General features: G+C 31.6%; 1 protein-coding gene across 3 annotated transcripts in view; it reads left to right on the plus strand.

Moving 5' to 3' along the window:
* Positions 1–16,952, plus strand: part of LOC128155595 (large neutral amino acids transporter small subunit 1-like) — a 110,278-nt gene that overhangs the window by 65,557 nt on the left and 27,769 nt on the right. For 2 of the 3 annotated variants that reach the window (XM_052817378.1, XM_052817376.1), the window contains exons 7-8: positions 747–850; positions 9,749–9,845. In XM_052817378.1, coding sequence (XP_052673338.1) covers positions 747–850; positions 9,749–9,845 — 201 coding nt within the window. The remainder of the gene's footprint in view (positions 1–746; positions 851–9,748; positions 9,846–16,952) is intronic. The other variant, XM_052817377.1, reaches the window with a different exon arrangement.

Consider the following 16,952-nt stretch of genomic DNA (forward strand, 5'->3'; position numbering starts at 1 on the left):
CATTCAGTATAACAAAATAAATAGTGCCTGTTTGGGAGGATAACAGTTGAAATTGACACCCCTCGAAAACCATTGTCAACCTCCGCTTCGCGTCGGTTGACAATGGTTTTCTCGGGGTGTCAATTTCAACTGTTACCCTCCCAAACAGGCACTATTTATATAATGTTACCCATTGCTAAGTGCGTTGCTAACGCTGAGGGTAATAGAACAAATTATGAACTGCGTCTAAACCAATCAGATTTCAGTATTTAACATGAAAGTATAACAATCTAATATATAAAGGAAACAAACAATAAAACAAGGATAACTACAAAATTTTGTCCCGTTTGTCTCAAAAACTGTCTGGAATTATCTGCTCTTTGTCTGGAATTACCCCATTCTGCTGAAGTCTTTTGTTTTGTCAGTAAATAAAAAATTGTTGAGAAAAGTGATATGTTACACTGACTTTAGAATGATAACATAAGTAAATTTGACATATGTTCAGAAAAATATATACTGGTAGTAACTAATAAAGTTATAGTTAAAAGTCTTTGTGAATAGCAATGACCTAATTGCTGTCCAGAATTACCCGAATTTCCCCTATCATATAAATTTCAAATTGTAATTGTGTGGATCATTTACATTGTTGTCATATAATCAGGTGAATTTAAAGGCCCTTGGGCCTTTTTGTTGGTTGAACCATTTCATGATGTGTAAAAAATATGACGTGAAAGGTTAGCTTGCATGATATATTTCCTTTCTTTCAGACCTTTGGTGATTATTCCATGGGTATCATGGCATGGGTTATGCCAGTTCTTATAGCTATATCTGTTTGTGGTACAATGAATGGATGTGCACTCAGTATGTCTAGGTATAGTATATGTTATATCAGATCTCATGAGTCTTTTATACCTTTTACATATGGGACTTTTTACTCATTTTCAGGGGCAAAATAATTTATTAAAAAGCTCAATAGATGCATAAAATATGAAATCTCAATACAAGAGTATTATATATTAGTATGCATATGAAGATATCCAGCTTTGTGCATTAATTATATTTTGATCTTTTATATATTAGACTCAAAATTTTTCAACTGTATACAATGCTATATTTAAATGGAAACGGCTCACCTTTCAAATTTGACCAGTGTAAACGTGAAAGGGTTAATGTTAACCCAGAACTGTGGTTTTATCAACACTGTAAATGTGTCTAAAAATTTCATAATTTCCTGTTTAAGTACCTTTCATGGTATTTTTAATTTCGAGGAAAACCAAATCAATTCAACCATACTTAGTTCACACAAAGATTTCTTATCACCTGAGGATGTGTCATGAACTTGACCCAAGGTCATTAGAGCAAGTTCAAGGTCATTGGAAAGAAAAAGTTTATAATTTGTTTCTGGTCTATATATTTTTTATGGAGAAACATTGGAATTCCTAAAACTCAAAAATTGCTTATGACCTGAAGGTGTGTCATGAACTTGACCCAGGTTCAGGTGTCCAGGTTCAAGGTGATTGTTTAAAAGAATGCATAATTTCTGTTTAGGCCATATCATAATATGTAAAATGATCAAAAGCTAAAATTTGACACAAATAATGCTTAGTGACCTGTAAATATGTCCTGATCATAAGCTTTGGTCATTTTTGCAAGTTCAAGGTCACTGAAAGAATAATGGTGCATCAAATACATTCCAAGTCCAAAGGGGGGGGTACTGTAAAACGAGAAAATTTGGTGCATACGTATTTTAGCGCAAACGCAAGTGCCAGTACCTTAGCGCAATTATATTTTAGTGCATGCATCTTTTCTTTTAAAAAAAGAATACAAACAATGTTGTTGTTTGATAAACGATCACGCCCAAAATTTAGTTCTGTGTTCACTCAAGCACGTGAACACAACGACTTTGATTTCTATCTCGCATGCACGGTAAACTGTCTTTGAGAACAATACACTTACTTTTGTGTAAATCGTCAGTAGATAGATATGAAATCTTCATTTATGGCGATGATATGTCATTTTTGTTGGTAAACAAATTTGAGTTATCGGACTTTGAATTTAACATGTCAACTTGGATAACACCAGAAGAGTCTCGAAACTAACAAAAACTAAAAGTGAAATCGAATGCTACATTTACCATGAGTTTCGATCACCATGAGAGAATCTTTTTCACAGTAATTTTACATATAAATAATACAACAAAAAATAGGTATCGTCTTGTTATCTTTATATCCACTAATCAGAGATCAAAGAAATTATGATCAATCATGTATTGTCAGTGTTAACAATCGCCACGCTCAGTCGCTTAATCACATTTTCACCTCGAGGCGCGAAATGGAAGTGGCATGGGGAGAAGCCCAATTTTCAAGGTGCTAATGAGAGATATTAAAATGCAATTAAAACTGAATTAATCAATGTTTAGGCACTTATACCCGATAACCCATACCGTTTACCTGTGTAATTGTTTAAACAAACAGAACCGAGAGCATCTGACTTCTATATAGCCTTAAAAATGGACTGACGTCATTGTTTAGCAACTTGGAAGAAATTTAATACATATGGAAAATCGTTGGCGCACTATTTATTTTAGCGCTCAGATGCAGTTGCGCCAAAGGCGCTAAAATTTGTAGTGCGCCATATTTTCTCGTTTTACAGTATCACTTGTAGGCTTGCTCACAGTTCCTCTAGTTTTAAACTGGTCTTAAAAGTACAATATTTATGTTTGGAAACTTTGATCCTGATCATGCACACATCTTTCTTTCGGTAACATCTGAAATGGCGGCCTAAACATGCAGAGATGGTGCAGGAATACCCAGCTCAATATTCACGGTGGCTTAATGTTCACAGAAAATTGTCTGATTACATACATATTGAAATTAAAAATGTTGTAACATTTTCCACTTCTACAGTATTTGTTGAATACAAATTTTAGTTGATTTCGTGGTTGAAATTTAAATGCTGATGGAAGCTTAAATAAGTACATTACATAATTAACACTGTATTGGTAGGATCATTGGCCAGGAGTTTATGTATCCTTAAAACTGATTTTCTCAAAATCCTTCAAAATCACTGCCTACGAATATTGGTGCAAAAATTAACCAGCTGTTGAACTTCAATCTTTTTCTTTTTTTTTGCATTAATATTGTGTGTATAGGGTACCCCTATTCACTAACCAAGGGTTTACGGTCCACTCTGCTCCCCATAAACCCTTGGAATATCTCACTAGAAAAACTCGGTATGATCATGATCTCTTGCGTAATGGTTGATTAATGCAAATGAATGTGTTTTGTTGAGATGCTCAGCATTTTCTAGAGTTTATTCAGTTTAATCTGTTTAATATCGCTGACGGAAATATATACTAGGTATATATATGATTCATTTTGAAAAATAAATTGTGCTCTTTGTTTTACTGCATGTCTCTCCTGTTTGTTTACAATTTCTATTTACTAACCATATTTGAGTGTGAAGCTTCAAATTATAAGGAAGATAATGAGCTTTGTACACAGATATGAGGCCATTTTTTGGTTTACATTTAAGATGCTGAATAGGAAATACCAAGTTAAAAATCTAGCAAAATTGTGAGCTCTGTATCTTGCTTAAAATTCTATGATTGATGCTGAAATTTTGATTGATCATACATTAGAAATGTCTCGCTAAACGTTAAATACTTAAACAAAAAATGATATGCTGTAACTACTTTCTGGGGCCCCCTCTTTATACGATGATTCAGAATTATATGAATTCCACATTAACTTTGATAGTTTTTTAGACACAAGTAAATAAAAACGACACTGTTAAAACAGTTTCCATAGGTCTGACACATTTTGTTACAGGGATAAAGGCATTATCACTATTCCTAAGAAAATATTACAGGGTAAAATCATCCTGGTTAGTAGCCATTTGTTACTTTTGAATAAATATGAAAATAATGGGTGGATCTTAGTAAAATACAGTGATATGCCTGTCAATACATTGACTATAAAAACTTTTTTACATGTCATGTGAAACATTTCCATTCAATTGTATTCATCAATCAAGGGTGCGTATTATACACGAGTGCGTATTATACACGATACATTATGGTAATTTATGAAAAAAATACCAGCTGTTTAACTAAGTCTCTTTTATAGAATATTGCTTGTAGGATACGCCTATTGTATGGATAAATCCTACAGTTCTGAAGATAGGGAGTAGATGTTTTGCAGATCAATTGTTCCAGCAGAATATTGCAGATAGGGTACTTCATTTGTCTGAATAGGTAGTGATTATCAATTCAGGATTGACAAATTGATTATGGATGAAGTTCACATAAAAGATAATCTGGCTTGCATGCTGTTTAACATTGGCAGCTTTTCACTTGTTTCTATGATTACAATGCTTTATTGAAGCATTTCCAATGGTCAACTAAAGTTTTAATGTCAGTCATCCAGTTACTGAGATATTGAGCTAAAAATTCCTTATGTACTAAAAAAAGCTTGTGTCATGTTTTGTTTCCCTACAAAATGCTGAAAAGAAAATATCAGGTTTAAAGTATTTGATGTATAATAACCACATTTTGTACCTAATAAATGAATGGTCCGATATTCTTAATCATGACATCATTTTGAAGGTGTTATCAAATAAAATACTCCACAAAAGGAATTTTCAAAATTTTGATTCTAATCCAACTAATTACATTCAATTATGACCTGTGCATATGTCATGAACTTTACCCAGAGGCAGTTGTGTAAGTTCAAGGTCATTGTTTGATAATGCTTAATTCCTGTCTTTGTCATATCTTGTATAAATGGAATGATTAGAATTTACAATTTGACATAAAGATTGCCTATGAGGCCACATAGAATTAATTTAAAGATTCTCAAATTGAATTTTGCATTGAAGTCTATGGGCAACGTATGTTTTATTAAGATATTGTAAAAAGTAACTTAAAAATCGTTAAACTCTCTTGGTTAATACATACATAAACTTTCTTTTTATTATATATGAAAAAAAATTAATTATTTACCTCAGATATTTTGACGAAATTGAAATTTTCTTTTTTTCATCAAGGGGAAATAACTCTTTAAAAAAATTATAAGGTGCAAAATGACCGGCTTCTTAGGTAGCTAAACACAGTTTCGTATAAAATCCAGGGGGTTTTTCTCTGGGGGAAAGCATGATGGGTAGGGATTTTCCTGCTATTTTTATGCGGTATACATGAAAATCAAATTTTTAAACTCTCAGTTGCATAATATAGTGAATTATCTTTCGAATACATGAAAAAAGTATGTAGAAAAATTTTAAAAATTAATTTTGTGAGACTCTAAAATAAAGGGCGGTAACTCCAAAAACATCCCGATTTTACACATGCAGAATTTCATGAATTTTTTAGCGGGTAACATAGCTCTTTAAAAAGCTGGCGAATGTACCCTGAAAATACTATGAAATGATGCCTAAGGACTTGTTCTTGAAAATGTACAGAAATAAAACTGGCTGGTTTGGTTGCATTCTGCTTTTAGGGGGAGCCTAAAATGCATGGGTGTACTGCATTTAGAGGCATCCTTTTGTCCATTTTCCGCATGTTTTGAGTGCCAAATAAATTCTAGCATTAAGTTACATGTGCATTATTTTTAAATATTTACAAAATTCACGATTTTATCTTTCTATTGATGTATGAATATATATGTAACATATTTTAACAATTTATTTTTATAGGGGTCAGTTTTGCTTGCCCCTCATCTGAAAACGTCCTTATAACGTTACATATAAAACTGTGTTTTGCACCCTTAATTAAGGGAACACATAATATAACGTTGATCTGTTTTTATCTTACAAAATTGCTGCGTTAGCATTTTTGTTCAGTCAGTAGAGTTTTAGTTTGACCCTCAAGCATTAAATAAATGTAAAACATGCTTTGTGCATGTTTCATTTCTCACTTTATGACGTTGGGTATACGATTGTGTATTGTGACGTGTTGTTTTACATTGTGATGCATTAGCATTGTGACATTTTTAAGTGTGACGTCATGTCAACAAAGCCGCTCCGATCATGAGTTCATAACTTTTAGTTCCAATAATAGAATAGAGAGAATATGATACACTTAGTTTATGTGTATGTGTATTTAATTATGTGTTAAAATGAGTATCCGGTTATGGACTTTTGAGCCGCTCTATTAATTCAACAAAAGTTCATATGAAATGATTACACATGTGTGCATAATTCAAATAGACAATTGTGTAAAGTATCCGAAATTGTTTTAGACGGGGGGGGGGGGGGGGGGGGGGGGGTGTAATTATTTTTTTTAAAAATGTGTTTGTCATCAGTGTCAAATGCGCAGTACCATTGGTTATGTTCAATTCATTAAACAAAGTAGAATTAGTAAGTGGAAAGTCAGTTTTGAATTTTGAACTGCACAGTCGTGTTGGAAAGGTCTATCTTTGTATTTGACACATCCTACTTAAATGACAATATCTCGGCCATTTTTTCACTAAATTCAACTTTGCGTACACCAAAATGTTTGTAATATTCTCCTCTTTGCATCAAAGCATTAAAAAGTGGCATACAAAAATATTTTATTTCCTTTAAGGTAGCTAAACACAGTTTCGTATAAAATCCAGGGGGTTTTTCTCTGGGGGAAAGCATGATGGGTAGGGATTTTCCTGCTATTTTTATGCGGTATACATGAAAATCAAATTTTTAAACTCTCAGTTGCATAATATAGTGAATTATCTTTCGAATACATGAAAAAAGTATGTAGAAAAATTTTAAAAATTAATTTTGTGAGACTCTAAAATAAAGGGCGGTAACTCCAAAAACATCCCGATTTTACACATGCAGAATTTCATGAATTTTTTAGCGGGTAACATAGCTCTTTAAAAAGCTGGCGAATGTACCCTGAAAATACTATGAAATGATGCCTAAGGACTTGTTCTTGAAAATGTACAGAAATAAAACTGGCTGGTTTGGTTGCATTCTGCTTTTAGGGGGAGCCTAAAATGCATGGGTGTACTGCATTTAGAGGCATCCTTTTGTCCATTTTCCGCATGTTTTGAGTGCCAAATAAATTCTAGCATTAAGTTACATGTGCATTATTTTTAAATATTTACAAAATTCACGATTTTATCTTTCTATTGATGTATGAATATATATGTAACATATTTTAACAATTTATTTTTATAGGGGTCAGTTTTGCTTGCCCCTCATCTGAAAACGTCCTTATAACGTTACATATAAAACTGTGTTTTGCACCCTTATATGTTGTCAGTCATGTGAATTTGGTTCATTTCAATTTCATTGTAATCTAGCAATACATATTTAACTAGATTAAAATAATTCAAAATGTTCAATACCCCTTCATTATACATCGAATACCTTAATTAAAACTTAAAGTGACAAACAATATAAAATGTTTATTTGTATTCATAGCAAATGAAAAAATCTGCTTAAAGTGAAACTTTTACCAGTAAATTTGACGAATTTAAACAAAAACAAGGCATATGCCTATGTTTCATTACAAAGAACCAGGTTTCCTATTTCCCTTATAACTTGAAAACTGATGTTCAAATTTTGGTTAATGTATTAGTTGGAAATGAAAGGATCCAGATGAATGAGGGTCCACTGTTTATATTTTAAAAAGTCTATGTCATATGAAATATTGTAAACATCCCTAAAATGATGCAATCAAAATTCGATCCGATAATACATGCAAAGAGTAAAATATTTTATAATTTGTTAATTAGGCCAACATTTTTATGCTCCCTTCGAAGAAGGGATGGCATATTTCTTCGCTGCTGTCTGTCGGTCTTTCAGTTAGTCAGTCCACCAACAGTTTCCGTTCATTTTCTTCGCAGAGGATGTACATATTGAAATGAAATGTGGTTTATCATGATAATATCTACGTCAAGTTCGATATTGGGTATGATCGAGCAATTTTCGACAGAGTTATGGACCTTGGACGTAAAAAAATTCCAGTTATTTACAGTTTCCGCTCATTTTCTTCGCAGAAGATGAACTTATTGGAATGAAATTTTGTAGACAGGTTTATCATGATAATATCTAGGTCAAGTTTAATATTGGGTACGATCGAGCAATTTTCGACAGAGTTATGGTCCTTAGACTTAGAAAACTTCCAGTTATTTGCAGTTTCCACTCATTTTCTTCGCAGATGATGAACATATTGAAATGAAATTTGGTATAGAGGTTTATCATGATAATATCTAGGTCAAGTTTGATATTAGGTACAATCGAGCAATTTTCTATAGAGTTATGGCCCTTGGACGTAGAAAAATTCCAGTTATTTTCAGTTTTTGCTCATTTTCTTCGCAGAGAATGAACATATTGGAATGAAATTTTGTAGACAGGTTAATCATGATAATATTTAGGTCTCATTCGATATTGGGTTGGAACGAGCAATTTTCAACAGAGTTGTGGCCCTTGAACATAGAAAAATTCGAGTTATTTGCAGTTTCTGCTCATTTTCTTCGCATATGGTGCACATATTGATATGAAATTTGGTATACAGGTTTATTTAAATAATATCTAGGTCAATTTTGATGTAGGGTATGATAGAGCAATTTTTGACAGAGTTATATTCCTTGGACTTAGAAAAATTCCAGTTATTTGCAGTTTATGCTCATTTTCTTTATGGATGTTTCCAAGGGAGGGGGGCTTAAGTGTTTCACAAACATCTCTTGTTTTATTTTTAGGTTTACAAACCCTTCGCTTGGTTTTCCAAGTTTTTAGAAAAAAAATAAAATTACAAATTTAAAGGAATTTTTTTTTTCCCACAGCAAATTTTTGACCTGATATAAACTTTGTTCGGGATGGGGATTTCATATCGGGATCTTATGTAGTAATGCAACAACTTCCTGTCAAATATGGCGCGAAAAAATATATTGAACTGAGGTTTGTGTTTGTTATGGCATGGTTTAGTCTGAAATTTGTTTGCAGGGATTGAAAATGCCGTGATCAACAACTCAAAATAATTGAATTATCTTGTCAGACTGATGTGTAATTAATGCATGTTGTTGTTGCAAGTGGAAAGGAACCGGTCACTTGAGCATACAAAATGCAGAATAAAATGAAATCCTGATATCATTTATTGAGAGACGGTTAACATATTCTAAAGCAACATTGTCTAATGATGATGCATGTCCATAATTTAAACACCTCTGACTATAAATTTATATATAGCATTCCTTATTTCAACCATTTTATATGAAATTTTGTTTCAGAAGTATTAACAAAGATTACCCTTAACAAATAAATTGGAAAACTATTTTTACATAAAATGTTTATATGATACAACTATAACTAGAGATTCTTATAATGATAAATGACTTGATCCCAATAAAATGACAAATGAACATTGCTACATGTAATCAAAGTTGTATGTCTAATAATCTACTGTACTTAATTGTTGTAATTATTGTACAGTGAGATGTTTCACAGATTAAGTACTTTTTCACATGCTGCACGTCTTCATGCTACACTTGATGCAGTTATATACCACAATCATGAATTTGCAATTCATTTAATAATATTAGAATTAAGATGATGTCGAAATTTTTTTTCCTTTAACAGAACTTTACAATTTTGTGGTTCATAAACCTAAAAAAAATTGTAGGTCAAAAGTGATTTTTTTTTTTAAAATTTTCTCCTCCTATGGAATTTTATCATTTTGTTGTTCGTAAACCTAAAAATAAAACAATGCTGGCCTTATTGCTATATTATCTCAGGATTAATTAAGTTTGTTATCTTTTAAGATTATGATTTTTAATTCATTACTTTGTAGATTATTTTTTGTCGGAGCCCAAAACAAACAATTCCCTACATTTATGTCAATGATCGATATGAAAAGGATGACACCATCACCATCTCTGCTAGTTATTGTAAGTACATTTGCTGTATACATATTTATTTCAAAGGTGATGTATTTCTGTGGATATAGTATTTTGGTTTCTATTGAACAAGTGAGATTTATGGTCACCAGAGCCACTCGCAATTGGTCTTTGTCCGTCACCGTGCAGTGTGTGTCATCTGTTAACAATTTTGCATTTTTAACAGTTTATATATTTTTATGTTGCCATATAGTGTAAATGTATTAAATCTTAGAAAATCTTCTTTACTTCCATATATATCTGAGAAAACTACTTGCATGATTCTGATTTTCATGAAGTTCTGTTTAAATTATGAAATTCATGATTTTAACTTCATCTTGAAAACTACATGATAAATTGTCACTTAATTGGCAATATTGAATTAAATAGATGTTCTTTTTTAGGAAATCTCCTTTGCATCCTGATAGAGGTTAAGTTGGCTACTTGTTCAGGAATTTGTTACTTAACCACTGCTGAGTCAAATTTTAAACACTCTCCAAACCTTAACAGAACTACAGCGCATGCTCGTCTTTATTCTCAGGCCATTTTGATAAGACATTACCATTTAGAAAAGAAAGTTGGTTTTTTTTTTACATGGCAGTACTTTGTTTTAGTCCTTGATGACGAGGAAAGATAAAGATGAAGATAAACACCTCTCTAAGAGAAACTGGGGGGGGGGGGTTCGCCCCAAAAAGAGGAAAATTATCTTGGTTTGTAGCCATTTTGTGTTTTGAATAAAGATGAAAATAATGGGTGGGCCTTAGTACAATAGAGTGATATGCCTGTCAATACATTAATTAGAATAGCTCCTTATAAGTACGAAAGTTGAGAAAAAAATGTACTTATATGTGTATGCTCTCATATGCCTTATAAAGTTGGGGGGATTAAAACAAAGCAGATTAGAAGTTAAAAGTGTACCCCTACCAAAACTAAAGTTATATATCTTAAATAGCTTAATTTCGATAAGATGGTATTCCATAAAGTAACATATGTCTAAGAATAAGTATATGCAAAAATAAGTGTAAAATTCAGATATTTATTTTTTATTATTCTACTGAGGGGGCCATTTGACACAATATCTTTGAACATCCACATAGAGCTATTGTTGCTCAGGTGAACGATGTGTCCATGGGCCTCTTGTTATTTTACACTGATTTCTGAAAAAAACCATTGTTTATTTTGTTTTTTGTGTTGTGGAGATAATTAACAAATTATTGTCACACAAAATCATGACACAATCTCTGATATTGAACATTAGGACAAACCTTGTTTTAAACCTTGTTTACTAAACTATATAGCCATGGTCTTATTTTTTATATGAATAGACCCCTTCTCACTCCCCATTTCATGTAGATTTATTTATAATGCTTGATTTTTACTCAAAATTTGTCATAAATATTCAGGCTAATATATTCATGTTAAACTTAAGACTGACCATTTGAAAACGTTGAATTGAATAGAGATATAAACAACAGAAACCAGGTGATATAATGAACTATATCATTAAATCTTAGCAGAATTCAAATTAAAGTACACAATTATTTGTCATTAACCCATTACCAGCTTTGAAAGTATGGCTTCTTTTGATATGAGGTCATGTGTGACAGTCAGAAGTCATGTGACAAAACGGACAAAATGGCCATTGAAAACAGGCATGTTGAAAGGACGGGACCTAAAAACACTGGCCGCTGGGTGTGTTAGACAGGTGACTGCATGCTTAAATGAGTTAAAATATAGTGAAAAACAAAATGGATGGGATTGAAACTGCCGCTCATGGGGAGTGGCTGCTGATTAAAGGTGGCCGCTGATTAAAAACAGGGCTTGAAGCTGCGACTTAATTCATGTTTTGCGACTTGAATTAAAAGCCAGTCGCTATTTGGCGACCAAAACCAGTTCATTTTCAAAAATTTTACGTCGGGTTCTACAAAATTTCATAAGAAACAAAATGGCATGTTTCAGTCCTCTATTAATATATACAAAGAAGAGACTTCATGCAATGGAAGTTTTATATGCAAAACTGCATGAGACAAATAATTATGTCGAGTACTTTTTGTGAGACTTTAACATAACGAGAAGGTAAACTTATTTTGTTACGCCAATGTGAAAGAATTCGAACGAAATATTGTTTTCACCATGTTCACGTATCCACTGGAAACAATGTACAATTTTTGAGATTTAGTAGACTTGTCTCTCAAGAATCAATGTAAAAGAAAACTTCAAAAAGAAAGATAATGTGTCATTTTTGACCAATATGATTGGATGGAAATTATTATTTTATTTTTGCCAGACATGAAACGTGCAATTAAGGTCTTCCGTTTTCAATGGAAGACCTTATTGTTATTGCTTTGTTTCTTTTTCCCTTTTATTATTTTTTTTTTCTTACCTTTTTTTGTACAAGCCATTTCTTGAAAATTACTCGATTGATTTTTGTGAAAATTTCATATCTTGTAGATATTGATAAAAACCATATTTATGATTTTTTATTTTAATGACGTCATATCCGTTCGGGAGATATTGACGTTTTTGCGATTTTTAGAGGCTTTGCTTCTCCTGTTATCTCCTCTTAAATGAAAAGAGATATGGATTTAAGTTTTCAGGGATTGTAGACGAAAGATTGTAGATGTGTAATAAGGCATTTATGCTTGTCTGGCTTCAAAGGCGTCGAGGCTTGCCTAAACCCAAAAATCAAGTTTGAAAAAACGGCGTGATTTTGAATGGTTTTCATTCTTTATCTCCTTTCTTGAAAATATTTTAACATAACATATAGAGCAAATAAATTTTATATTTACTGAGCTTTCGTTTGATATCAAGAAAAAGGGGCTGGTCCCTCATATTAGGGGGCCGAAATGGCTACAAATTCCTTCTTCCATTGCACTTTACTGAGAAATATTTTGTAACATGTTTAAGAAGCAAAAATATTCATCTTACACTGATAAAACTATACATTTTAAAAATTTTTATCATGCGTTACATAATTAGGGGTTTTAAAGGGACAGAAGTCCAAAACTTCGATCAATTATATTTCAAAAGGACATTTTGAAAAGCATTATAAAATAAAAGATGCTTAGAATGATGTTTTAAACAATATTCAATCATAAAAGTTTCGTTATCTGGCCCCGATAAGGAGATAAGGGGTCGGCCCCTTAAACGTCCTACCCCAGATAGCTCAAAAACGGTAACAAATTTCTAAACACTTTTTAAACAAAATATGTTTAATATCTAAAGACCTTTCATATGATGTCAAGAAAAAGGGACTGTCCCTTCAATTTAGGGGCCAAAAGGGCTCCAAAGTTTTTCTTCCATTGCAATTTACTGAGAAATATTTTGTAATATGTTTAAAAAGCAGAAATGTTCATCTTACACATATTGAACTATACATAATAAAAACTTTATCATGCATTATGTAATTAGGGGTTTTAATTAAGGAACCAGAAGTCCAAAACCTGGATCAATTATATCTCAAAAAGGACAACTATTTTGGAAAGCAATATAAAATAATAAATGCTAAGAATGATGCTTTAGTCAATATCCAACCATCGAAATTTTGTCAAATAGCCCCAAGAAGGAGATAAGGGGTCGGCCCGAAAACGGTCTTTACCATATATCTCAAGAATGGTAACAAATTTTTAAACACTTGTTGAACAAAATATGTTTTATATCAAAGACCTTTCTTTTGATATCAAGAAAATTTAGGGGCCATAAAAGCTCTGAAGTCTTTCTTTTATAGCACTTTACTGAAAAATATTTTGATATATGTTTAGGTTGCAAAAATGTTCATCACACATTTATTTAACAATAAATTATAATTATTTTATCATGCGTTACGTAATTAGGGGTTTTAAGGGGCCAGAAGTCCAAAACTTTGATAACATATCTCAAACAGAACAAATATTTTAAAAGGCATTATTTTGAAAATCAATGTAGATAAAAAATGTTGAGAATTATGTTCCTAACTATTCAACCATCAAAATTTTGTTATGTTGCCCCGATAAGGAGATAAAGGGTCAAATATCAAAGTCAAGGTCATATTTCCTTCAAAATTTCGAGGGGTGTCAATTTCAACTGTTATCCTCCCAAACAGGCACTATATATTTTATAATACTGAATGTCTTAATTTTAGAGATCTTTTAACTGCTTTACGTGAATTCTACGGCGAACCGTACGCGCATAATTTATGCGCATGTAACAATTCGTTGTGTCACCCGTTGCTAAGTGTGTTGCTTATGCTGAGGTCAATAGAACGGATTATCAACTGCATCTAAACCAATCAGATTTCAGTATTAAACATGATAAAAAGATTTACTGCTGGCGACCTGAATTTTAAAAATGTTCATCTCACATTTATTTAACAATAAATTATAATTATTTTATTTACTGCTGGCAACCTGAATTTTAAACTTAGAGCCCTGAAAGGTGGCCATAACAGCAGGTGCTACTGCACTTGTATTTTTTGATAAATTTTGGTCACCTCAGTCACTCAGGTGACCTATCACAATTGGACTTCATCTGTTGTCATGCTTTGTCCATCGTGCATCATCTGTTAACAATTTTACTTCTTTAAAACTACAAGGCCAATAATGACCATTTTCGATTTGAAGTTTATCTAGGATGAGAGAAAAATAATGTATGAAATTTATGACCTTACCACCCCGAGGTCCATTAGCAGGCAAAATAAGGGAAAAAAGACAAAATTTTTCAAAAATCTTCCAATTGCATAATAAATGGGCGTGGCAAGTAGTTTTCAGATAGTTATTGTTACAATCAACAGCTCTGCTTCTATGATGCATTATAAAATCTTGTTCATTTTTAACTTACTAGACTTTAGCCCCTGCATGCATGGGTTGACATTGCATATTATGTCGGGCATTTACAAAATAGATACATCAAATTTGCACACCCTGTTGACATTCAGAACTCTTGGAATTTTTCATATTAAACGCACTGAGTTAGAGTTATCTCCCATATTTTCTTTCATGAACAGAATATATAGCAAATTTTTAATGAAAATTTACACGTATTTGTATTGTTGTTTTTGAGTTTATCGATGCAAATGTGATATTGTGAAAACATAAACTAAAGAACATCTCGTGATTTATCGTGAATGTAATGCGCATGCTCAAGATTGTAAAATCCGAAAAATTCAGACGATTTCCGGATTTTTTAAAGGAATTTTCGTTGATTATTAATTAGTGAAGCCTGATTGAAAAAAAAATCAAAACAAATTGGTAATTTCCAAGAACCAATGATGTTCAAAATATATAAAACAAAAGACAGTACTCTTCCAATTTCTTGGTATTAAAGGGACTTGTACACGATTTGACTTCAAATTTTATTTTTCCATTTTCAATGTTTATACTGATAGATATAGAAATTTATAATGCTGTGTGAAAATTTGAAACTTAAATATCAAGTTATAAGCAAGATACAGAATTCATAATTCTTTGTTTTGTAAACAAAGCTCGAATATTGTCATTTTTGGGAGTTGAACTATGTTTAACCTCCCTAGGCTGTCACGCAAACTTAGCGCAAGAATAATTTGTGTGGGACAAACTACTCGATATAATGTCAGTTTTATATTCTGCGTTCAAATAATCTGTGTTAATCGATGTTGATAGAATACGTGAACAGATGAATATGATGTTAATAATATCAATTTCATATTTTCTATTTAAATTCTTATTAAATTTTAGATTGATATCTGGAGTATAATGAATTATTGTTTTTGTTTATGTTTTGTAATGAAACATGCTTTTAAAAGCAGTGCTCTTGACGAGACGGACATGGTGGCGTGAAACAGCTTTGCAATGTATAGAGTGTAATGAAAAATAGTTCATTGGTTGTTTTATACCTTTTAATTAATAGATACCTTGAGTATACCCATACAAAAAAAAAGCACTAAAAAGTTATACCTATGAGCCCTTAAAAAAGTTACAAAAAAGTCATAACTAAGTTAGCACAATTTGGAACCATCTGATCAATTATGGTTCCAAATTAGCATCAAAAAGTTATACCTATATTGTAACTTTTTACTTAAGTACAAAAAAGTCATAACTAGAGTGTAACTATTGACAATTTATTTTTTTCATAAAAATAAATAGGTATAAAAAAGTTATCAAAAAGTTATAATAAAGTTATCATTTAGGTACAAAAAAGTTACAAATTAAAGTTACAGAAAAGTTATCATTTAGGTACAAAAAAGTTATACATATAGGTATAGAAAAGTTATCATTTAGGTACAGAAAAGTTATAGATGTAGGTACAGAAAAGTTATACATATAGTTACAGAAAAGTTATCATTTAGGTACAGAAAAGTTATACGTATAGTTACAGAAAAGTTATCATTTAGGTACAGAAAAGTTATAGACGTAGGTACAGAAAAGTTATACATATAGTTACAGAAAAGTTATACATATAGTTACAGAAAAGTTATCATTTAGGTACAGAAAAGTTATAGATGTAGGTACAGAAAAGTTATACATATAGTTACAGAAAAGTTATCATTTAGGTACAGAAAAGTTATAGATGTAGGTACAGAAAAGTTATACATAAAGTTACAGAAAAGTTATTGTTTAGGTACAGAAAAGTTATAGTTGTAGGTACAAAAAAGTTATCATTTAGGTACAGAAAAGTTACACAGAAAAATTACAGATGTAGGCAAAAAATATCTATCTGTATCATAAACTTCAGATAAAAAAAAACCCAGGTACATGTACAGGTGTTATACTGATGGAAAAAAAGTCCCTAATGTTGACATGAACTTTTCATCAAATTGTTTTTGCTCTTGAATAGGAATTTAAAATCATATCTGTTCATGTGAGCAGAAGAACACAAGTCAATGTTTATGTTAATCAATATGTTTACTGAATTATATTTACATCTAATGAGTATGCTTTCCTCCATTTCTTATGGAAACTTATAGTTAACGCCTTGTTTAATGATTGGTCGAAACCTATAATGACCTTAGAAAAATCATTGAAATAATCAGGATATCAATGCAGACTCACATTCCCATTGAAGACAATTTGGCTGTTTCTTTTAGCTAACGTACTGATGCACATTAAAAATAATATAGTAAATTTAACTTACTCTCTACAAACAATTTATTAATTTGTTAAAAGA

Source organism: Crassostrea angulata, chromosome 7 (assembly GCF_025612915.1).
Source record: "Crassostrea angulata isolate pt1a10 chromosome 7, ASM2561291v2, whole genome shotgun sequence".
NCBI classification, from domain to species: Eukaryota; Metazoa; Mollusca; class Bivalvia; order Ostreida; family Ostreidae; genus Magallana; species Magallana angulata.